This window comes from Dermacentor andersoni, chromosome 4, assembly GCF_023375885.2.
Source record: "Dermacentor andersoni chromosome 4, qqDerAnde1_hic_scaffold, whole genome shotgun sequence".
Lineage (NCBI taxonomy): Eukaryota > Metazoa > Arthropoda > Arachnida > Ixodida > Ixodidae > Dermacentor > Dermacentor andersoni.
In genome coordinates this window covers 184,794,089-184,819,753 of record NC_092817.1, presented here as the reverse complement: position 1 = coordinate 184,819,753, position 25,665 = coordinate 184,794,089, and the positions used below count along the sequence as shown (strand labels likewise).

General features: G+C 47.0%; 1 protein-coding gene across 1 annotated transcript in view; it reads left to right on the top strand.

The window, feature by feature from the left end:
- LOC126531893 (protein regulator of cytokinesis 1-like) overlaps positions 1–25,665 on the top strand; it is an 88,635-nt gene that overhangs the window by 19,349 nt on the left and 43,621 nt on the right. Inside the window, exons 3-7 of the mRNA XM_055070665.1 lie at positions 1,963–2,196; positions 3,877–4,044; positions 5,371–5,520; positions 6,476–6,620; positions 19,262–19,491. Of these exons, the coding sequence (XP_054926640.1) occupies positions 1,963–2,196; positions 3,877–4,044; positions 5,371–5,520; positions 6,476–6,620; positions 19,262–19,491 (927 nt within the window). The remainder of the gene's footprint in view (positions 1–1,962; positions 2,197–3,876; positions 4,045–5,370; positions 5,521–6,475; positions 6,621–19,261; positions 19,492–25,665) is intronic.

Sequence of the window (25,665 nt, the reverse complement as noted above, 5' to 3'; positions counted from 1 at the left end):
ATTAAGAGAAAATGCGTTCTGAAGCGTCCACACACCTCCAGCGCTGTTCAAATCACCCGCCCTCCGATCGAGGAGTATTGACGTCATGGTCTCATAGTGACGTTGCGCCGTCGGTGAGTAAAACGGCTCTCGCAGACGGCGCTACGGCTTTTCCGCACAAAACGCAAACGCGCGGCCAAAAACAGAGCAAGACAGAGCCGACAGCAGCGCGAAAGCGGAAGTATGGTGGCTAGCGGAAGGGAAAGCGCACGACGATAAATGGTTCTTTATTTTATGACGCCAACTTCAACGCTCGCTCCAATGGATGACCCTGACAACGACACATTAGCTCGCGATGCTGGGCTCGAGTTCAGCAATTTAAGCACTGATGAACGTGACCTGCTGTTGAAGGCTCGCGCTGCCGGCGTCGTTGCGTACTACTACGACGATGGCCTGCTTTGAAAGGCACTTCACGCGACTTCGGTAAGTCGGCGTTGAACTCGTAATCCTCTGGACGAAAGTGCAGCGAGCACACTACGTGATTTTTCGGCTCTTTGCCAGCACGCTGTGTCAGAGGTACGGCACTTAACCACTTCGAACGGAGAGGTTCACTCGTTGGCACACAGTGATAAGTAACATTCGATTCGCCGCTGCAACTGCCCTTGGCCAAGTTCCGCGGACCGTTCGCGCATCCCACGGCGTCACATGGACGTGGCATTCTTGCTGCTTGTTCCAAATTCAAGTTTCGCGAGCCAGCAGGACCACCGCAGCACGACGTGTTAAAGAAACAACTGAAACTCTGAAGTGCGCGCGGCGCAAAGTCGAGCGCACAGAGTCAAGCGAAAACGAAACCTTTCGATCACGCATACTACTCAAGGGTAACGTCGAAATGTTCTTTTTTTCTTACGATGGAATAGAAGTAGACAAGTAGCATTTTCTTCCGTCTCATAATCTAATGAAATTATCTTTTTAATACAAGGAGTTGAGTACTAGTGACATAAATTAAGATGAGGAGTGCTTTCGTCATCGGGCTAGTACCGGAACGTTGCTGGGGGGTCTCAAATCGTGTCATGCATTTACCTCAATTTCTCGGTTACTAAAGCTCTGTTCTATTGACGCCTTAGACGTTCTAGACCATTGCTTTATCACTTTAACTTGACTTTCTGGTAACCTTTAGTGTCCCTTTAATGTTAAAGCACCACACATGTAAAGTGCTGTTCCTCTGAACACCAAAGAAACAAAGAAAAGTAAAAGCAGATCTATGAGTGTACTCTGAACAAAATAAAATAAACGAGCATGTGAAAATATGCGACTTTTCAGCCAAGCTTGCCATTTCAAAGCACGTTTTAACATGCAACACAGTGTCTTGACCCTTGGTGTCATGTTGATTAAGCTCTTTGGCTGGTTGATACCTGAAGCATGGCCCGAGTTTGAAGCGAATTTTCTGAACTGGTGCAGTCAGTTGCTCTAAATACCTACAGAGCACACAATATTCAAATTAAGGGTGAACACACTGGATAGGTTAATGCTGTTCAAACCATAAACTTCTTCAAGAAGCGCTTGCACTATGAAGGGTAACTTCCAGCAAGTCTTAGCACATTACACCAGTAGGGGATTTAGCAGACGACACACCACGGGCGTAACACTTAGATCTACAGGTACAAGGCACAAGAATGACGACACACAGATACAGTTACACACACACAGAGAACCGGTCTTTGTTGGTCTATCTGCATGTCGTCATTTTCAGCTTAAGGTGGTGGGCCACTGCCCTGTACCCATTCTCCCTGTACAGATTGTGCTCTTAATGGTGGAACGTTTCTCTGAAAATGTTCATGCCTTATATATACTGTCCGATGTAAATAAGACCAACTCAGTCTATTGGTACAACAGTAGAAAGGAGATGGACGAACACGTTCATGTCCTTCCCCAGCCCCGTGTAAGTACGCTGGCTCTGATGTTTCCACATCTGTTCTTCCTCAGGTCGACAGTTCCCTCACAATGCTCGAGAAGGAGAATGTCATCCGGGAAAGGTTGGAGCAACTTAAGCAGATCAAAAGTTTCCGGAAGCGAGAACGCAAGAAGCTGCGCTCCAAGGAGTGTGAGCTGTGCACCAAGCTGGGCATGCCAGCTCTGGTCCTTTCTAACACATCCACTCCTACTGAGAAAGACCTGCAAGAGCTGGAGCAGCACGTGAATCAGCTAGAACGAGAGAAGGTTTGTTTGTTGTTTGTTTCTCATAATCAGATAGTGATTTTGGCATATAAAACCCCATAATTTAATTTTCTTTTCTAGCATCGTGGCATCCAGGGGCTGGGTCTGCAAAGGCACCCTGTGTGTTTGTGTGTGAATATACATACATGAGTGCGAGCGTTAAGTGTCGCCCATTGTTGGCCATCTCGCGAGCAGGAAAAGGAGCAAATCCATTTGCAGATTCTTTTATAGCGAAGTTGCTAAATGGCCCGTCACCAGGTTTAGCCATTTTGAACAGAGACAAACAGTATCGCCACATGCTGACAATTGTGCCTACAAGGTATTGCAACAACACGCACCGGAAAGTGACTGAAATTTTACACAAAATTCTGCGTGCCCCTTTTCTCTAGGGAGTCTCTCTCCTAGCCAGAATGAAGGTTGAATGCAGAAGTGTTTTACATAAAATGCACTCCCTGCAATGTCACTGCCCATGACACGTGACTTCGGTAAACCGTCCAATTCAGGACATTAAATGCCGCCACTGCAAGTGCACTGTGCAGCAAAAAACTAACAAACAAAAAGCGAACAAAAAAAGATGCGGAGCTTGTCATGCGACCGTAATGCAGTCCTTGTCAATGACCATAACACAGACAGCAGCCCTACTTGGGTTTGTCCATACCTCATCAATATCTGTGTGTGATCAAATAAGGCGATGCTTCTCAGGATGAGGACCACAGAATGCATCAGCTGGCTACCACAATTAGCCTAATTTCCATCGAGATACTCATGAGCACCAAACGATGTCAGGATACCTCTGTTACTTCCTACATCAGGAAATTTAATGCACGCACGAATAAAATAATGTAATGCTAGCACAGACAAAAAGGTATACCCTTACAGTTATCTAATTTCGGAAAACTGAGCAGTTGCTGCGTTTTCCTTCATAAATTAGGCCAAAATAAATGCATTTGGAAGATCTGGACGCTGTTCCCTCCCCTTAACTGTGAAAATGCACCACAAAAGGTGAAAAAAGTCAGTGCGCAAGCTGAGACCTCGCACGGTTTGCATTCTACCGCGGCCACTGCTGGCATCGTATGGATGGATGTTATGAGTGTCCCCTTTGGAACTTGGGTGGGTTGCGCCGCCAAGGTCTTGTTATTATACTGCCTAATGTCCTACCTAGGTTAAACAACAAAAAAGAAAAGAAACGCTATGGACTCCCACAACCAAATTTTCTGATCCCCTATTGCGAACTTTGCTTTTGTACGTCTCCGTTTTTTGTCGTTTCCCTACTTTTCTTCCACCAATCCTCCAATTGACTCTTAGAAATACCTATTGCGGACATGTTTACTTTTCCCCTGCTCTCGCTGAACCCAAGGGCTTCAAGGAGGCCAGTGATGCCTAAATTGACCACTGCGCAGACGTTTTCACATTCTAATAAAACATACATCGTACACATCGGCTAAGAGCGCCCCCTCAGGGTAGCCGGGCGCGCGCCGCATTACACTTTTTTGCTGGGGAGCGCGGCGAATGGGACGGCTGGCGCAAAACCACCTGGCATGTGCAAATCTTGGAGGTCATGTTCTGAGCAAGGCAAATACTACTCTTGGGCTCAGAGAGAAGCGCAGTGTTCTTGTGAGGGCAGTTGCAGGTTGACGTTGCAGCCAATGTCCGCATGTCGTTGAGCAGCAATGTTTGTTCCAGGCCATTCGCTCGTGCACACTCTCTGCACTGCGGAACAGCATCATCGCCAAGCTGAGCCTGCTCGATGTCCAACCAGAGGCACAGCTGGAGATCCAGCTGGTGGAAGACCAGGAAGGCTTCATTCTCTCAAACAGCAACATCGATGAAGCGAGGGCTTACCTCGAACGGGTAAGCCACACTGGTTAGACTAACCTGCGCTCACACCACAGGAGAGAGTTGTGTTATACAGACCGCAGTTATTGCACCTTACGTGCCCCTAAATGTGCAGTTAACCCTATGAGGGTCGATTTTTTTGCCATATGCGACCGCCCAGTGTCGATTTTCTTTTTATTGCAGATTCCAATTCTTCTTAGGGACTTCTTTCGAAAAAATTTACCTTAATTTTTTTAGGGTTACCATAAAGTGAGAAAAAACTCTTTTGCGTTGGTATATATGCACTCTTCATTCATGAATAACAGGGAAAATGGAAATAAACGCATCAGAATTAAAAATTTGATGCATTTTCATGCACATAGTACAAGGCTTTGAAAATCCGCACACGAGAATATTTCGTAAGTCTCAAATGTTCCTGCTCTTACACTAATACATACGTCCATAGCGTAATCAGACTGCATAGGTGTGCGCACTCAAGAAAACTGTTTTGTTGTGTGCCCATCAAAAAAAGCAACACGTGTGACAAACTTCTGCTAATCTTCATTTTATCACTAACTAGCTAGGGCAATTAGTTAAAACAAAAATGGAAACCCATGCATGGCAGCATCCTTCCTATGCGCACCCCTATGAGCACTAAACGAGCGAGAAACGAGTGGTCACCCTTTGAGCAATTAGTAACTAGGTAGCCATCAGTTTTGCAAGCACAAAAAGCCGAAACCGCTCGCAAAACAATCCAAACAGCCGCCCGGCACCGCGCGCGCCAATGCGAGAGCGGTAGTGTACAGACACGCGGTAGGAAACTAGTGCTAAAACAAACTATGCAACGAAAACCGAGAGAGGGAGGCATGCAAAAAATATTCCCTGTATCCCTACATAGTGGCAGCACATGACAGAAAAGAAAAAGTTAGGTAATTGGCGCGCTTTTTAAATGTACAGACGGCACCATAAATATATGGCATCGACCATTCTTGTACTTGTTCGCGGTGCCGTATATTTACGTCATTGACCGTCAAAGGGTTAAATTTTGATAATAAGTCGGTGAAATCGGCACTTTACTTTGCTATACAGAAAATGACCGATTATTCGTCGGACGGCTAGTTGCTCGAAACACGGCGTGCTTGGCACTGTGCCAAGAATGCCGTCGCTTCGAGAGGTCAGTGCATCTTGCACTATAGTCGCAGAAATTTGCCTCCGAATAGCTCGAGCTCATCTTGTCAGCCGCACTTGATGGGTCCCGACTAGGCTGACATGGCATCTTGAAGCTTCCATCACAAGGTCTTTCTGGAGGCCTTATGTGTGTACTGTCATGCACGGGCTTCTCTCTTTTGCTTGCATGGTCAGCTGAAGCAGCTTGAAGAGGCGAGACGCCAGGAGCTTGCTGCCCTGCTGGATCAGCTGGCCTTGTTTTTCGACCGGCTGGACATCCCACTCGAAGAGCAGGACCACATTCGGAATGCCAACAATGGCCTCACTCCTGCGACAATGGCTGCGGTATGGTGTCTGGTTTCCTTTTGGTCCATTTAGAACAGATTTTGTGGCAACAAGAAGTGTCCCGAAACGTCAATGACAAAATGGCAGCATCTGAAATATGTCTGAACCTCTTTGAGGAACGAAAGTTGTTGCATGCCCGAAATTTCAGGATGTGGAGTGGGCAATGTCTTACAAATGTGGAGGATAACAAGGTGTGCGAAATCAGTTTCCTTGATTGCTTGCCCGATGTTCGTGAATGTTATGGTGGGTTTGGAGGTGTGGTTCGGTGCTGCACCGTTTACATATGTGCCAAGGTGTCCTTCTCAAGACTCTTGCCTCGCCATATGAGGGCGGCTGCATAGCTCTTTGCTGTTCTTATCAGGGCAACAGAAAAAGCGGTTGGTCTGTTATTCGTGGGTGCAAATGGAACATACCATCACTCCCCTTGCACCAAATAGAATGAACAAGTAACAGTGGCCACAATTTCGGCTGCGGTCATATGAATATTACATGAATAAACTGTGTAAACATTTCTGTTAGGGGTGCAGGTCATCTTGACTGCAACTGTACGAGCAGAGTGCCTGTTCACAGCATCTCTACAAAAGAGTTGGCAGACCTCTTTCAGACAATGAACATGTCGACTAATCAATATTTAGCTAATTTGCTCAAGTTGTATCTTTCTGCAAATTGTAGCTTTTCCTTTTTTGCTGTTACTACTATTATTTCTGAAATTCCAAGTTTGGCACGCCTGAGTGCCTTTCGTAAGACGCGAGTCGCTGCTTTTCGAGAACACGTCTCTGTGCTTTCATCGAATTATACACATTGCATGAAACTGGAGGTTTTCAGCACTCCGCCAGCATGCTTGCAAAAATGCAAGTTTGGTGATGCCGCCATGTCTGCGCTGTAACTGGTGCCGGGGCGTCGTGCGTCTGGCTACGTGTGCTCACACTTTTCGACGTTCTCCTTGCCTCGACAGCTCAGGAGCAAGCTCGCCGAGTACGAGCTGCAGAAGCGAGAGCGCCTTCGGGAGTTTGTCATCAGAGTCAAAGACGAGCTGCTCACGTGGTACGGGAAATGTTGTCTGCCAATGAGTCGAGATTTCCTCGACGATGACGACGAAGGTGGGTGCTATTGTTTGCATGCATGGTTTTATGTCAAGCTGCCACTGCAGGGGTGGTACAGCTGTGCCAATGTGCTGGTACAGTTCCGAACTGCTGTGTCAAGCTGCTCTAAAACTCTAAGCACGCAAGCACCAATGTTCCAAGCTGAGGCCAGTTTGAAGGCAGTGCCAGCTAAGTAAATAGCCTGGGCTTTGTTAGCATTATTTCCCGGATACTGGGAGATGCTGCAGTTGTTGAGCACTGCGTCGTCCCAGCCTGTGTTGTACACCACTCGCATACAATAATGATCATGTTCATCTCGTGAGACACCACCATGCGCATGGAGTCGTGTTTAGCAGCGCTGCCGGTAAACAGAACGAGCTCTGCTGGCTCGGTCACCCGTCGTTGGGAGACAGCTTAGTTTAAACGACTTTTCACGTGGCAACAGTTAAGACTAATTTGAATCATTCAATGTGTTTGTTTCAGTTACGGTGATGCGAGTATGCACATTGTAAAGTGTAAATTAAAATGCAGATGTTTTGAATGGAGTGCTCGTCGCCTGCGAGGACACTGTAGGAGGGCAAAGGTAGTGTTTACTCTAAGGACATACCGTTTGAAGTCGTTGAAAGCACCCATGTTGTAAGAGTGTTACTGCTTTTGTTCTGTTATGTGCTAAAGCGTACTATAAGACTACTCACCGCAAATATTTGGGCATGCGGTGGCATACCCAGAGCCGTAAACCATTTATGTCCTTAAAGATACTGTGTTTAACACAAACTAGTACGTAACAAGATGCATGTAATTGAATTCTTGCAATAAATTGCCATATTTACTATAACCTAACGCGCACCTTTTTTCTCACAAAACGGGTCCAAAAATTGTATGCGCATTAGAATCAAGTACGACCGTAAATCCGCATTATCATATTGCCATCGGCATTATGTAGAAAAGTGGCCGCCTCGTATGCGCCTCTAGCCTAGCTGCCGTTGCTTCCTCCATGTGCATACCTCTATGCTGTATCTGTAACCAAGCGCTGGTATAACCCAGTCTACCGCCTGTCTTCCCATTTTCTGCGTTTATTCAATCAGCATGGAAGTGCAGACTGCAAAGACACGCAGAGTCCACCATTATGCTGCATTTAAAAGGAAAGTTATCATGTGAGCGAAGACACACTGAAATCGGGCGGCATCACGAGTGTTCGGAATTCTCGAAACTTGCGTGCGGGACTGGTGCAAACAGAATATTTTCACCAGCAAAGCAACCAGGAAGGGTTTCAGTCGACCGAAGCAGGGCCGCTTCATCGAAATAGAAGAGCTGCTCGCGGAATATGTGCACGAGCAACGAGCAGCACAGCGGCCTGTGACGACCGATCTGCTCAAAGTACGGGCGATGCAGTTAGCCCCTACAGAAAGGGCTAACGCGGAGTGACTTCAAAGCGAGCAGCTACTGGCTATCAAATTTTATGAAAAGGCTTTTCTCTTGGAAGGCAGACAGGGATATGCCAGAATTTGCCCGAAGAATATAAAGAGAAATTGCAGTTTTCAGCGGTACGTTTTGAAGTTGCGCCATAGAAACAGCTACCACTTCGGACAGATTGGAAATGCCGGTCAGATGCCGCTCTACTTTGACATGTCTGCCACCACAACCGTTGAAAAGAAGGGGGCGGAGCAAGTGAGCATTTTGTCTTCCGGCCATGAAGAAACTAAAAAATTAAATTCTGGGGTTTTACGTGCCAAAACCACTTTCTGATTATGAGGCACGTCGTAGTGGAGGACTCCTGAAATTTTGACCATCTGGGGTTCTTTAACGTGCACCTAAATCTAAGTACACGGGTGTTTTCGCATTTCGCCCCCATCGAAATGCGGCCGCCGCGGCCGGGATTCGATCCCGCGACCTCGTGCTCAGCAGCCTAACACCATAGCCACTGAGCAACCACGGCGGGTAGTGAAGAAACTAGAGCCACCGCAATGCTTTGTTGCACTGCGGATGGGCGCAAGCTGCCCCCGTATCTTCAGATGGAAGACGCTCCCAAAAGGAATCGTGTTTCCGAGTGGCGTCATTGTGCGTGCAAATGAAAAAGGTTGGATGACCAAGGACTTGGTTGCTGACTGGATTGATAACGTTTGGCGGAAGAGACCCGGTGGCAGTTTGGGTCTGCGTGGTATGCTTTTGCTCGACGCATTCAGGTGCCACCTTGACCAGCACATCAAGGACAAGCTCGCTACATACAACACCGACTGTGTCGTGATACCCGGCGGCATGACATTGCAGCTCCAGCCGCTCGATATTTGTGAGAACAAAGCAATGAAAGATGGAATTCGGGCGCTCTACACCGAATGGCTTGTCAGTGGCTGCCACGAATTCACGCCTGCCAATAAAATGAAGCGAGGCTCGCTGCAGGACTTTGCTGGATGGGTGAAAGATGCATGGTGCACGATCCCATCTGCCATGGTCAACAAGGCCTTTAAAAAGTGCGGGATTTTGAATGCCATGGACAGCACCGAGGATGAAGTGCTTTGGTCTGTTGATAGCGATAAGGAGTTGTCTGATAGCAACGACGAGTGATATCTATTGCCCCACGCGACTCTTACCAGCGCAGCGAAAATCTTGGCGGCAAGGTACGCCGCTTCCATTTGTGTTTTTATTCATCGCAACTTTAGTGTATTGGGAATAAATCTGGTTTTTGCAAATGAGAGAAAATATGCTTTCTATATGAAAGCACGAGGTGCGTGGTATTGTACTTCTTTTTTTTTTTTTTTTTTTTTTTTTTTTTTTTGTCATGGAAAACTCAAAGAAGTCCTAGTGTAGCAGTGGCCACTGTGGCTGAAGCCTAAAGAAGTCTATTTCGAGGGGGACGGATGTGATCACAGAAAGCAGTAATAGCAAGAAAAGAGTAGTGGCTATTCCTTACATTCATTCAGTATCGCACAGGCTTAAAAAAGTGGCAATTAGATATGGTGTTAATGTCATTTTTGCTGCTCCCGATAAGCTAGGTAAGATATGCGCTGCTGTGCAGCGAAAAAAGGAGCAGGTGAAAGGCAAAAAAGAGCAGGTATTTGTCCTGTGAAGCACAATAAGAACAACAGTTTTACTGACTGTCGTATGGGTGTGGTTTATAAAATTCCCCTTAGCTGTGGCCAGTTCTACGTAGGGCAAACGGGGTGGTATATCAATTGGAGGCTAATGGAACATAAAAGGTAGTTAATCGGTGGATCGCCTTCTAATCTTTCCTTACATTGCCAAGACTGCCAAGATTGTAACTGCACACCTAAGTTAGATGAATGAGCAATATTGTACAGGCATAGGAATGAAGATGCGCATCTTATGGTGGAGGCATGGCATATCAATAATGGCGGAAGTGCGTATGTGAGTCAGCCTTCGATTACTTTACATAAAGAAGAGATCAAATGCCTTAACAGTTACCTCTGACATAGACCGGCACGTGTACTCAATTGACATGTGGTGCTACCTTTCCAGAGCATGCGCAGATGAGTTTTGTCTTCTTTCTTTTTTTCACCTCAGTGCTTCCTTCAGTTGATAGTCGGCATTCGTGTTGTCCACTTCCCTCCTCTTGTGTCCGTGTCTGCACGTCTTACACCTTCTTCGCATTATGAGAACTTGAATTTCGCATAAACTGCAATACAGCGCCCGAGATCGTGCCATGCAGCAGCCTCCCGAATGCACATTTTCAGACAAGGAAGCCTGCAGGCTGAACATTCATTTCCTTATCTTAATGCTCCACCAGATTTTCGCCAATAAATTGGGCAAGTGCAGGAATGTCTCGATGGTGAAAGTCACTTAAGATGTTAAAGGTGCCCTGAACCACTTTTTACTGATCAGGAGAAATGCATCTGCGTTAAAATAGGCAATTTCAGAAATACCTTGCCGTAATAAGTACTTCAATGCGTTTAGCGGAAGCATAGTGATTGGCAACCAGACATGGCCTTCATGGTGCTTCCACTCCTTGAATGCCTCGCACCGCGTAGGCTGTGGCGGAACAGGGCTTGCCTACAACGCTCGGCCTACTAAATGTCACCCTGGCACGGAGTTCAAATTTCGCTATAGTGTTAGGCTGCTGAGCACGAGGTCGCAGGATCGAATCCTGGCCATGGCAGCCGCATTTCGATGGGGGCGAAATGCGAAAACACCCGTGTACTTAGATTTAGGTGCACGTTAAAGAACCCCAGGTGGTCGAAATTTCCGGAGTCCTCCACTACGGCGTGCCTCATAATCAGAAAGTGGTTTTGGCACGTAAAACCTCATAATATATATATAGAGTTCAAATTTCATTTTGGATGTTAAAACTCCGTTACTTCCACTTTTGGCACCTACGACGCGCCATGTGTATGCCAAAGTGGTGGTCTCCAGCGAGCCCATGCACTTCACCAGTGGACTCATTGTGGCACCCCGCAGTGGCCGCAGTATCTACGCTACGTAGCAGACCGCATCTACAAATAGCAGCTCTGTATGGGAATCCACTTTATTACGAAATAAAGCATGCAGAAGAGAATGAGGAGCAGGCTTCTGTTGAAAAGAGAGAGTTTCAGATATAGGTACAGCTTATAGGAGCATGCGCAGACCACGTTATGCTATCTGCGGACCAGAGGATGATTTTTTTCAGCTTTTCATTAGCCCAAACGGGAGCGTAGTCTCAGTCTCAGCAAAAACGAAGCGCTACGCTTCACAAAAGATCCAGATGCTGAGTAACCACAATATTGTGTGCAGCATCCCCATGCGTTACAACACCGCCTTACTGCCCAGTGCACACATCAAGCTAACTGGCTAGGTTCCCTGTCTTTCCCTCTCTTTTTTCGCCTCGAGCAAGTTTTCATTGTTGCTGCTGGTGTCTTCCCACTGAAAGCAACAGACGGTGACTGCGAAACATTTTTAAAAGCAATTGTTTGTGCGGATAGGCAACGTGTGAAGGCCTGCAGAGCATAAACTGAAAAGAGGTCGGGTCAGCTTGTGTTCATTGAATCTATGCAATGTTAATGAAGGCTTGAAAGTAAATAACTTGGAATGTATTATTTACAATTGAGTAATTCCTAAATTACTTTCTCGGAACAGTAATTTGTAACTGTAGTCAATTAATTTTTGAATAAGCAATTGTATCTGTAATTTGTTACATTTTTTCATAACATGTGCAAGTCTGGTTTAATATGGGAATGCGAACAGAAAAGAGTTAAGTGCATGAATATGCTTGTGCTGATGGAGATTGATGTGCATGTAAAAATTTGCACTGCGAGCCTGACTGGGGTTATTAAATATAAAGTTGATAAAGCCACGAATGACCATATTTCCTGTGCATGCGTCGGCGATGTTGATACGGGAATTTACTGCAGCAATTAATGCATCCAGTCATTCACCGCGTGAATGCTGAAGCGCTCCATGTTAGCTGCATCCATAGGGATGAGGGATGGGGAAACAGCATGCTTGTAAATATCCAAAAGCATTTATGTTTGAAAACATGTTAGTTTGCAAAGCATCTTGAGACAAATCATGGTTTAAGTTGCCGTAATTTATATATGTATACCGCGTGCAACTTGCTACCGTGTGTAACCTGCACTCCATATTACAACAACCCGGAAAGAAAAGAAATGGCTGTTCGGTAATAAAGAATAGCTGCAAGGATGAAACGGCACCCGCCAAAGCAGATTTGTTGGAGATGATACCAGCCACACTCTTAAAATGGATGTAGTGCACGTTTGCAACGGCACACCACACCGCACCACGCCATACTATGCGCTGGTCCATATGGGTGCTGCTCAGCTAGAAGAAAACTGGCTGAAGGAGGTGCGACCAAGCGTCCCGGCAAATCTCGATTCTTGCTCCGTGATATTGATGCAAGAGGTCATGTGTTTAGTCGCCACTGAGCAAAGGGCTGGCTTCCCGGAGCGTTTGCTTACCAAGGCTGGCTGTGTGACGTAATGGTCTCTCCTAACTTTTTCCTTCTCCGTGAAGGCAAAGCAGCACTTCCAGACGCATTTGGCACCATGCTACACAGCAGCTCAGCGAGCATAGTAGGTCTGCAGCAGATTCCATTTTCCAGAATTGAAGGGTATGGTTCCCTGTATCTGCCTTTTGAGTGTCGCTATTGGAAATTACAAATAAAACTTCTGTGCACTAGAAGTTACAGCTTGAGTGATATTGTGAACAAACATTAGGAAGAACTCGGAAGCAATATTTTTTGTAACTTATTTGGGAGTAACTAGCGTATGTAATCCAATCCTGTACGACATGCCGCTGGCGGGGCAGGGGGATCTCATTTTGTTCTCGCAACTTGTCCAGATGTTTTCGTTTGAGTGCCTGGATAACTGATCTGGCTTTTGGCTCAAGGTCACTGGAAGGCGACCGACAACGGCAGCCAAAGCATTTCATGCTTATTAAATCCATGTGTATAACCCGCGAGGATAACTGCATACAGCAACGCTGAAGTCTTTGGCATACAGTAAGTCTCCATTCGCAGATGTATGACTAGCGTCTTGGTACCGTCCCCCTCTTTGGCGATGCTGATAAGCTGGATTCACTCGAGTACGTGATCACCGACGATTCAGTCGCATTACATGTGTCGGATCACCCCACAGCTAGCATTCATACGACAGAGGATGACGGCGTGGATGGAGCAGCCCTTGCATGGGCAACGGTGAGGGAGCAAACGCGACCTAGCCGAAAATCCCAGGGTGATCTGGCACTCTGCTGTTTTGTTAAGCGCTTCGCGCAGACCGAGGGGAGCGCCATGGGAACAGGTGACCTATGAGTTTGCCGGCGCCACATGCAGTATTCACTGACTGCTAAATGTGAAATGGCAACCCATAACGAGGAGAATGGGCAACCGTGAAGGAGGGGAGAAGGGTGCTTCCCCACACAGGTGTGGGGAGAGGGGCGGGGTTCCCTAGGAGATAACGAAACTTTGAATGGCGGAGCACCTTGCCTTAAGGTGTGGCTTTATGGCAGCACGGCGTACGCTGCCATGCCATTCTTCAATGAAAAAGAAATTATATTGACCCTTTCACTGCTTACAAAAGAATAGGTCCTGGACCACTTCCGGTGTTGCTCACCGACATAGCCTGCTAAATCTAGTGAGCAAGAAAAGCATTGGCTGCTATATCTAGTACGAGCAGCGCGTTAAAATCTAAGCCCGCAGATTGTCAAAACATTGCCTCTGTACATAACGACAATTTTAGAAGTCACCATTACCGCAAGTTATAAGAAAAATTTTATGCATTAATATTAAGGCGTAAAACGCATGTCTTTTATCTGAAACCTTAAAAATAGGCTTTCCGCACAGTGGAAGATCTTAAAAACACTCTTTGTGTTCCGGTGCAGCAAGCTGATGAGGCCCGGAAGTTCCTTGGGGCCGTTCTCTCGCTGTTATAGCGCGAGTGAAACCTTCGTCTATAGTGCTGGACAGCTTCGGACTCGTGTCACTCAGGTTCCTCAAGGCCATGGGCCTGTGGGAAGTCAGAGAATTCTCAGCGTTAGCAAGCACCAGCCCACCAGGCATCTGGGATGCCATGCGCGCACTTCACGATGTCACTGCTACTTGGCACATTGTGTAAAGTGAAGCACAACAGAGGATCTTGGCTGCAGTACGTGCCTCATTTATGATGCATTTCAGTGCTGCCATTACTGTGTTGCTACATTGCTGTAATGCTACAGTGCTGTGAAGGTAGACGCTTTAACATCAACATTTATCATGAGATCGTTTCGGCAGGAATTTTTTTCTTCATTTAAATATCTGTTGCTGTGGTGGGGCCCATAATGCTCTGTGTTATTTCTTTTGATTAAAGGGGCTGTAATTAATGAGACTTCACTGCATCTGGTAAGCACTAAAATTTGCGCCACACAGCAGTCTATTGTTCCCTGTGAAGTTGGGTTCTTGTAATGCAGTTCTTAAAGGGACACTGAAGAGGGAAAAATGATTTCTTCTGCATCATTAAATTGCCATTCCACAACACCAAAAACACCAATCCTAACACGATAAGACTCATAGTAAGCAAGAAAAAGCGCAAAAGCGAAATACAGGTGGCGACGCCTCCTTGAAGTTCCCGCACCAGGTCGCTGTGACGTTATGGATTTTGATAGCATTTTCTAGGGTCTATTTACTAATTTAGTGGTACAGATTGACTGCGAGTTTGTCCTTCTTGCCCTTCATTTTCTCATATAGTTTTCTATTTTGATATGACCGCCTGCAGAATTATCAAACAATGCTTTATCAGTCTAAACTAATTTATTGTTTTGCTTTAGTCTCCCTTTAAATACCCTGCAAGGAGCTAATCCAAAATGAAAGTACTAGTGTAAAAATTGTGATTACTTCATTGAGTTGCTCGAAATTTGAAATTTTCAACTCCAAAACTGTCCTCCCCTCCCTGCCCTCCTTTAACCTGCTCTAAATTGAAGATGTTGTGCACCAAAGCCAAGGTTATTCTGCTCCGAAAATTATTCGAGAACTGTTGCAGTAGTTCCACCTCTGGTAATGGCACTCTTTTCTTATTTGTAGGTCTTGCAATGACCACCTTGAGCTTTTTACTCAAAGAAAAAAAAAAAGCATAAAGACGGGAAACTGGGTGTCGTACTGTTGTCAGGACGAATTGATTGTGTTTGGGCAGTCGACTTGCGATAATTTAGGCTCACACAGCTCGAACTGGAACAAATCTTATCTGTGCAGTAGCGAAATAGATCTATTTCAGCCTCGTATGTGGGAGGTATTCGGATCAAGTCCCAGTGCCGTCTGGGACCCACCGATCTTTCAAATAGGTAGAGGTGTCCCCTGGCCTGGCGCTCAGCTATTTAGGGGCCCTTATAGATTTGAAAGATGTCTGCTGGGCATCCCTTTTCTTACCATGGCTGTGATGTAGACAAGCATCTGCTGCTGCTGCTGCTGTGGAAAGCGGACGAATGCAGCCACTGGGTGCCTGTCGGTAATATAAGCACAAGCACGTCCCCGACCTAGTGCTCTACAAATGCGAGAGCTCCACATTTGAGGACGCCCACCTGATGAGAAATAATTATAATGGGACTGGCAGCAGTCCTTCATCATAATCTGTTATCTCACTAGGAGGTTAACAAAAATTTAGATGCGGTAGAACTTTGCGTTGAGGTGCGGCTTCATGTCTGCGTGGCACATGCTGCCGTGAAGCCACACCTGGAGGTGGAATTTCCATATACGTGTACAGTCGAATCTCGATAATTTGAACTCGAAGGGGTTGAAAATTTGTTTGAATTAAGAGAAGTTCGAATTAAAAGGACTTGTTTTTGAAGTTTTCATGCGCCATAGCACAATGCACAAACAATGCAAGTTGTGAAATATCACGGTGCCCAAGCACACAGTGACCGAGGACCGCAAAACTGCCCACGCTGGCCGACGCTCGCTTCCCGATAACGGCAGAAAACGAAACTTCAAGGAGTGGGCTAAGCTGGCGCTGGGCTGGTTGGGCTGGTGGCACCGGTGCACAGACGGGTGCATGCGGAAATAGCCAAAGATGAGGGAGTTACGAGGGAGTTGAGAAGAAGGGCGAGGGATCGTAGTTGCAAGGAAGTGGATTTGCTTTCCCGCCAGCTTGCTGGATGGTGCTAATTACCTCTGCCGCCGAAGCAGCAGAGTTGCCGAGGCCGGACTGGGCCTCCGCTGCTGCTTCCCTCTGCATGGTCGCATGTCTTTTCCTCCGTCTGCTGACAGATTGGCGCTGTGTTTACGTTCTTTGTCCATCAAGATGATGAAGTCGCTGCCGCTGATCATAATCATGTTGGTGTGATCCCTTCTATTGCAGTGATGCTGCATTCAAAAGACAAAGAGAATGAGGTTCTGGGTGTCGCCTTTGTGTCCTTGTATTCAGGGTCTGTCTTCTCGTAAAGAATCGGGTATGGCGCACTGCCTCCAATAACCTTTTCATCGGGACGTCTCGTTTTAGGTGCATCATTGTAAAAAAAACAAGCCTGAACGAGACCAACCAAGCTAACTAAAACAAGCGTGAGCGAGAACTGATGCAAGCAAACGACAGGGCAAAACAAGTAGTCCGGCTGAACCAGACGCGAGTATGAATCGAGCGGTCGGGCCGGTCCGCATGATTCCAGTTTCCTGTGCATACGTCACAGTAGGGGACACTCTTATTGGTTGCCTCCGCTCACAGCTCGCTTGCCACCGCGGTGAGCCACGAAAAATCGTCCCAGGACCGATCCCTCCCGTGGTGCACGTTTTGCCGCGAGTGTGACTGGCGCATTACGGTGCAATGCAGAAACGGCAACCTTGCCATTTGAGAGGGTGAAATTTCTGCCATGGTTATTTTTTTGCTTTTTGTGCGCAGTGTTTAGGGGTTTCTCCTAAGCCTTTCCTCTATGGCAGGGTTAAAGTAATGCTGTTCGGAGGTGCCGCCACAGGATTTGGCGCGCTGCTGAGAGCATTGTCGGAGCGGGCCATGTTCAGATTAACAGTTGGCAAATGCTTGCGCGTTTGGATTAACGGTCGTTTTCAATCATTGGGATGCACATAACTTTGACGGGACCCTGGCATCAGTTCGAATAAACAGGAAGTTCGAATTAACAAGGTTCGACTGTACAGTAGAACCTCATAGATACATTCTCGTTACGTATGTTTTTCTGGTGTCAACATTTGCAATTGAGAACACAAAAAATGACCCAAAAGAGTTATGTGCAACTACGTTCAGTACGTCGCCAAACTGAGATTGAGAACACTACTGCCGCCTCATAATGCTCTGATGCAAGAGGAAGCTGTAATACGGCGAAAACTCGAAACACATATCCTCACTTGAGCCTCTACCACGCCATACACCCTGTGCTGTATTCCTATTGGGCCTACACTGTGATCAATGCGCAACGCCTTACCACACGGTATGGGCTTGCGCAAGCACACCACAGCTCACACCCATAACACACCCCACCACGTGGCAATGGGACGCATCGTTGCTCAGACTCGACAAACCAGCTCAACCTGGTTAATGGAGCGAGAAGGGCAGCTAAGGCCGCTGGACTCATGAACTGAGGGGACCACCCACTGCTCAGCGGAAGAGCTACTTGCGCTCGTGTTCTCTCTTCTATGAAGTTTACTCTCTCTCTATGATACATTTTCCAGCTGCTAGATCCTACGTAAACACAAATGTGAGACACGCGCGATCGAGAACAGTATATAGCTGCACGCCGTGGCAGCTTCACCGCAATACTTGCCTGCTTGTCTCGCGTAAGAACGCCAGCATGCACTCAGTTTCTCATTCCAGTACGAGCAGATCTTCTCCGGGATCGTTGCACGCGGCATTCACAGCAATTGCCACCAATCCTATTGCGATAAGCATCTTCGCCTATCTGTTTCACAGCACGTGGTACCATCGGAAGTGCAAGCTTTTAATGGGTGATAACAAACATGCTGCCGCTCCCCGCTGCATACTGCAATCGTATGTTTCCCAGTCACTAGATCCCATGTGAACAACAAAAGGTGTGAGGCACACACAATCGAGAACAGTATGTAGATGCCCGTCTCACGTAAAAGCGACAGTGAGCAGTTTCTTATTCCAATACCAACAAATCTCCACCTTGGTTATCGCATGCCACATTCATAGCTATTGCCACCAAACCTATTGCAATAAGCATCTTCACCTATGCTTTACTGTGCATGATGCGTAGTGCCATTGGTAGCACACAGCACGATTTTAGTAGGTGATAATCCAAATGCGCTACCGTTCCTTGCTGCAAGTAGTGCGATGTGGGCACCACATTTCGCTTCGGCGGCATCCAGTGTTGCCTACCAGCTCGATTTCATTTTGGTCTCCCGTCGCTCACTTAAAACGCAGCGCAACAAGAAAACAACAAAACGCGTCTCGGGCCGCCATAGCACCACGAGCTTGATGCGGATCGGCGTTCCGAGCAACGCTTCGCATTGCGTAAATGTCAAAATAGTTGAGCGTAAAATTTTTTTTAGTTAGTTCAGATTGTATGTTTTTCCGGTTGGTTCATTTTTTTTCTCGTGTTTTTTTTTTTTTTTTTTTTTCAGAACTTATAAAGGAGGTTCTTCTGTGCATTGTACAACTGTGCAATCAATGTATCGCACCGAATCTTCATGTCCGGCATGTTCACTTGCCGACTGTGGTTCAACTTGTCTCAGTTGTCCATAGTGACAGTTACCCCATTGCAGACAACTGTTCACTGGAGCACACAGCGATTGCGCTTACTATTGTAGTTCTTGACTGCCACACTTGTTAAAGAGTTAAACAAAAGCACACAGGGCAGGATGGATGTTTTGGGGCAGCCCAGGCTAGAAGACGTGGTCATTACATGTCGTCTGCTAACCTTGCACGTTGTAACCAGGACTTCCTCAATGTCAGGCAGCTACCTCATTTGCAGTCTATTACCTGCCCTTTATGAAGGCTGGAAATGAAGTCCTTAAATATGGAGCATGGTTGGCGTTCACTTACTCACATTAACTACTTTTGTGCTCTCAAGGTAACTTGTTCTTGGGCTAGTTGGTGTATTCTCCGTTAGGCCATCATAGCTCAAATAAAACGGAAACATGATGACACTGGACAACATAACGGGCACTATTGTCTGGTCTTGTCTGTCCTGTCCTTTTTATTTGCACCACAGTGGTCATACCAAAATTTTTGGGCTCTGTCTCTGGAATGTCTATTGTTCATGCTGGCATTGTGCCTTTCCAGATGCCACTGAGGAACACCTGGCAAAGTTGGAGCAGCTGCTCAAGTCCTTGAAGGACTTCTACTCCGAGAACAAGGTCATCATAGCCAAGGCAGAGCGTCACGAAGCCCTGTGGATGCGATTTCTAGAGCTGGAGAAGCTTGCCACGGACCCGTCTCGCCTGATGAACCGGGGAGGGCACCTCCTCATTGAGACCAAAGAGAGGCAGCGCCTGCAGACAGAGCTCCCGAGGGTGTGTGCCTGCTGATGCTGTGGGTGGTGTTGTGTGCACGAGTGATGTCTCCATTGGCATTAACCAGCCAACCTAAGGCCTACATCACAGAGCCGTCAGGAGAGCATGTTTTTTATTGCCAGTTTCTCCTAAAAATGGAATGCTGGCATTATTAAGAGTATTGGCCAACATTGCCAATTGTCCTTTTAATATGAGAACTATTGGCACGGTCAGACTGAATTTCCTGACAGCAGTTAATATTTGGTTCGGGGAGCACTCTTAATTGGGCAAGCCAGAGATGCCGGCAAGGTCAGCAAGAAACCGCAACAAAGACCGCACACAAATGTGCATCAAAGCATAAATGTAGCAAGCTACACGATTATAAGGAATTCACCATGTGAGAACAATGCAAAGCATTCTGTACACAGGGTTCGTAAGGAAACGCTGCAGACAGACTCATGTGCATCCGCTGGGCGACGGGAGGGCGAGGCGTGTCACTTCGAGGTCCCCTCTGGTGTCGGCGCTCGACCGGGTTCCTCCGACAGTTGTTTGTCCCTCAAACGTTGACGACCGACCAAGCCAATGCACCTTCCATGCTCCTCTTCTCGGCTGCTTCTGCCTCTGCCAACGTGTTCTCATTCTTCTCCAAAGCATGTGCAACGGCAGCCACCTTGTGCTTCCAATCCGAGCCCACGCTCTACCAGACGCACAAAGTTCACTCCCGCGGGTGCGGTGGTGACATGCCGTCCAGTTTGTGGTGCTGACGCTGCGTGTGGGCTGGCTATCATCTAGCAACTGCTTAGCTATCCCACCAGAAATTGCCGGTGCATCTATCGTTTAGAGACGATTGGCAGAACACTTTTTGAACATAATAAAACATATGTTGCCGAACTGTAGATAAGGCTCCTGTGAACATTTGAGCCAGAACATCATTGATAAAATTCAGTTTCATACGATTTCCCGGCGACAACATTCTCGATCGAGAATGCAAGAATGGCCCAATACAGTTACGCTTTTTTTACAGGCTACAGCATAGACCGCTTATAACGTAAGCCGCCATAGTTGTGAATTTCCGTACTGTAAGCGGTGCCGCACTATAATGAAAACATTGTAGAAAGGCTGTACAGATTGTGGGAGATACGAGGTTCTCTCCTCCGTACTCTTGGGACAAAGGAACGACAACACAGTAGTGCAAACAGTCACAAGGGCATTTATTGCACCTTTCATAGATCCATGCCTGCTAGCCGAGTTGCTATCCCCAAAACATGCCGATGGGCGCGCGACAAATCTAGAAGTCCGACTCACCGCGAGCGAGCGAATATGTTCGCCCTATGCTGGATCCCAACGCCTGGTCGTCCGCGTGTTCGGTCACGCCAACGGAGGCGCGCTCGAAGGCCGCCACGCGAGGCGGTCTCGCAGAAGCATGGGTCGCCGCGCGCGCGTGGGACGTCCACCCGTGCGCCCGACCCGCCGGGAAAGAGGGTCGCTCCACCCGCGGCACGGCACGTCCGTGCTGCTTGCTGTCTCCCACCCAAGAGGCCAAGCGCCTTCCCTTTCGGCGCCCGAGTAACCCCGCCGCGACAGTCGCGCCATCTCTCGCACCGCGCTTGTACCACGCCGCGGGCGCCAGGCCACGCGAGCCGTGCGGGAAAACAGCATATCAGGGGATGCGCTATGCGGGAAAAACATCAGGGGACGCGCGAGAGTCGCGCATCCCCACAAGATGCAAAGCATGTACTATTAGCCCCATGAATAAACTAAGGGGGCGCTGCGAGTGTCGCTCTCATGACATTGGGGCATGCACCCTCGCCTGTCGTCTGCTGCAGTTTGTGGTGTCCGGGCACCTTCTGCAGCGTTTTCGTTTGTTCGCTCTTGTTCCCTCTGCTTGTATACTTATGGCGGTAGTCTCAAATATACTTTTGCGACATCTTCGTCCGAGAAAATTTATTCAAAAAGCTTATTTCTCGGACGACAATACAGTTCTTAGAGGGAACGCTACAGTGCCAGCTGAAGGAGGGCAGAGTCGCCCATTGTGGGTTTTTCATGTGTGAATCAAGAACTGCAAAAACGTACCATAGTATAAGAATCCAGTTATGATACCAGATACCTGCCACGGTGCAACAAGTATGTCACAAACGCTAGCTATATATGACTTCTACAACAGTTACCTTAATTTCAATCTGCTAAAACAGGTTTGCTCACAACGAATAGTTTATGGTATAATATCTATTTTTTTGCATTTCTTCAGAGAAACGCTTGGCAGTAACACGAGGACTTAACTAACAGTGCAGTTTAGATTCGGCCAGCACCACTTGCGTTTTTAACTGCTTCTCAAAACAAGGTGGTTCTTCACGTGTTTTTCATCATCATCAGCCTGTTTTATGTCCACTGCAAGACGAAGGCCTCTCCCTGCGATCTCCAATTACCCCTGCCCTGCGCCCAACTGATTCCGACTTAACGCCCGCGAATTTCCTAATTTCATCGCTCCACCTAGTCTTTTGCCGTCCTCGACCGTGTTTCCCTTCTCTTGGTACCCATTCTGTAACCCTAATGGTCCAACGGTTATCTAACCGGCGCATTACATGACCTGCCCAGCTCCATTTTTTTGCTCTTGATGTCAGTTAGCATATCTTCTATACCCGTTTGCTCTGATACAAACCGCTCTTTCTGTCTCTTAACGTTATGTCTAGCATTCTTCGTTCCATCGCTCTTTGTGCGGTCCTTTTTCTCGGGGTTCTTCGCTAGTCTCAGAGTCTCTGCCCCATATGTCAGCACCGGTAAAATGCACTGATTGTACACCTTCTTTTTCAATGATAATGGTAAGCTTCCAGTCAGGAGCTGGCAATGTCTGCTGTATGCGATCCAACCCATTTTTATTCTGTGAATTTCCCTCTCATGATCAAGGTTCCCTGTGATTAATTGACCTAGGTAAATGTACTACTACTTCACAGACTCTAGAGGTCGACTGGCAATCCTGAACTCTTGTTCCTTTGCCCGGCTGTATATCGTTATCCTTGTCTTGTGCATATTAACCTTCAACCCCACTTTTGCACTCTCTCTGTTAAGGTCCTCAATCATTTGTTGTAACTCGTCTGATCCTTACTCCTAAGCCTTCCCAGTTTAATAGCTTGAATACTTCTTCCAAGCATTGTCTCCCTGTCTGACCCCGTGTTTATCTTAAGTGGCGGTAATTGGAAATGAGGCTAATTGAGGCTTACAGCTGTTTGCACAATACGAAAAGCAATGCACCAATATACCGTATTTACTCGCGTAATGATCTCACTCGCATAATGATAGCGCCCCTCAATCTTGCCGTCAAAATTCGATTTTTTTTTCTTTCCCGTGTGATCGCACCCCGAACTTCTCGCAGCAATATGTCGTGTGCCAAGTCTAGCTAATGATGATCGCACTTACCATTTGTCGAATGCTGTCAAATGCTACGCGAACGACTCTTGAAGACATACCAAGCGGTCTGCACGCACCAAACATTCTTAAGCAGATGCCCCATTTCATTCCTTTCATCACATTCCACACTTCCATCAAAAAAAAAGAAAGCTACAACCAAACTTGCCTTGGCTTTATTATTTGTAGGCTTCATAATGGTTTTGGCCAACAACGACAAAAAAGGTGCCTTTCGATTCTTCTCGTGGGCACGCAACAAATCGCAAGCGGCAACGATAGTGGCCACGTTTAGACTGATACGTTAGAAGTGTACCCTATTCATACGCCAACGCTTGTAACACAGCTAAGATATTCGCCCACCCTTAGCGGAAATGTGCTGTATTAGGATGTTAGTGAAGACAGATGCTGCAGTTTCCGCAGCATGCCCGCCATGCGTTTCTATGTCACTGGCAGCTAAATGCGCCCATCTCTGTTTCTGCCCCCTCAAAGTGGACATGGCTAGGTTATTGTTGCAAACTTGCTGATATTAACGATATTACTCATTACTGATACGAAATAAACTGTTTCAATGCACGTAATGTACTTGCAAGAAGAAAAAAAGTCGTTCGGCTTGCTCAGCCAGCAGCCATTTTTGTTTTAGTGTCCTGCACCAGTCCTGCACTATTGCAGTGCAATTGTACAGCGGCAGCTACCTGCTTGACCTGTTGTCATCCCGCAGCAAATGCGGGACGAAAAAAGTTTTTTTTTTTTTCGCTGCAAATTTAACCTGCGTAAGGATCGCATCCCTGAATTTGCGTCAATTTTTTTTTTTGATAAGTGCAGTCATTATGTGAGTAAATAGGGCATATTCCCTTTCTGTGCTAGAAGAATTGGTGCTTCTATCATGGAAAATATGGTGAATAGCACACCCAAAACCAGAAGTGTGGAACCTCGGGGAGGTTCCCTGTGCTAAGCACAAATTGTTTAACTCTATAACCCCCAATCCCGAGCTGTGCTCGTCATGGGAAGTTGTACGAATATCGCCTATGACGAGTCGCATTTGTTTAGCCCGAGGTTATGCTGCTTCCACTGCCAAAGACGAGTTATGGTTGGCAGTGAGGGAAAACTGCCTTCAAAAGCAGCTTTCATTTTGTGTTACTTCTAAGCAAAAATCAATCAACACATTTTCAGAATTAGAAATACAGAAACATTATGACTAGATAAAACGTTTGGGAAATTCGGTATGTTTTTCCACAATTAATATGGGGGTTAAAGGGCTAAGTGTGTAGCAAGAAGTGTTGGCTTACGATGAGATGCAGGTACATCTTATTCAGAATGAGTCTTCAAATCGAGTTCCACAAATGGTATCTAGAGTTCCGCGAGAAGTCTGAACGAGTCAGACCCCATCCCGTTTTTTTGGAGTGCAGCTCTTATGCATTCATTCCTGCGTTGAATGTCTGCGTACCTCGGCATCCGTTGGCATAACTGGGCAAACAAGCAGAGTGAAGAATGGAATAACGAACGCGTAGCGTAGTTGGGGATGAAAGACAGTGGCAATAAAGAGAGTGCGAGGAGGAAGGTGTGGCGAAAGCACAGTGCTGTGCAAGATGTGTTCTGAGACTGCTGTAGCGCGAGTAACCACAACAGACGCAGTAGGTGCAAGCAATGGAATGGTTTATTGAAGATAGCGTGGCTGCTTTTATTCCGTACGAATTAGTAGGTGCATGCGCACTTCGTGATGCGATAGGTGGGCTTGCAATGCCGCGATACGGCAGAGACGATGAATACTACGAGACGGCGCAGGGAGGCGCACATTGTTCACTGATGACGCCATCGACAATGCATGCGGCGATTGTGTCCACCGATACCACATGAGCCGCCGATACCGATACCACACCGATACCTGCATGAGCGGAGGTCTGTGTGCAGCGGCTGCTGTGAATCGCGCCCACATATCAGCCACGCGCTGCCTCTCGTGATTTCCCGATTAGCGAGGCAGTGGCACCACACTTCGCTCCATTTGCACCGTGCCGCACGAGACATTCTCCGTGCCAGCCGAGACATCGCGAAATGGGAACACTTATAGGGCTGGGCTGAAATTTCTCATTAGGGAGCATCGTAATTGTTGGTGAATTTTTTTCCCTTTCTCTTCCATAATTTATTCATTTCGATTTAACTAAGCCATCGCCTGTTGCATATAGTATTGTCTGCGAACAGTGATCGAGGTGACCCACGCAGGAGAGGTGGCTGTGCTGTGCAATTTGTGACACGTGAGTGGAAATGAACTTGGAAGTTCTGCAAGCTGAGAGCCAGTTGTCTGCCTGGTCGACTTTTGTATAGCCCAGGGATGATGGACGCGCGGGATGCATGCACACATTATTTGGAGCTCTGGAGCATATGTGTCGGCACGGTGCAGTTTCATGCACTACGTCAGGAAACAAAAAAAAGTGCGACAAGTGTTTCGATGTGTGCAACCGGCACTGCGCTGCAGGCCATGCAAGTGGCCATTTAGGCTTACTATTGCAATGTGTATATCGAAGGCCATTCCGTAGCGAAAGTAACGTGTCACATTTGTTTGCGAAAACTAAGATAAGCTTTTCTGGGTTTAACACCTTGTTAGTTTCCTAACCAAGCCTTTGATGGCTTTCAAAAATAAAGATCGAAGCTGCTGGCTGAAAATACAACGTGGATAAGCTGTGCGTCTGCAAAAAGAGATACTTCCTGCAAAAATTTGAGCAATATTGTGTATGGAGTTATTTCTGCAAGTTTCACTCGCAGACTTTTTTTCTTCTTTCAGGCTTTTGTATTTGAGGG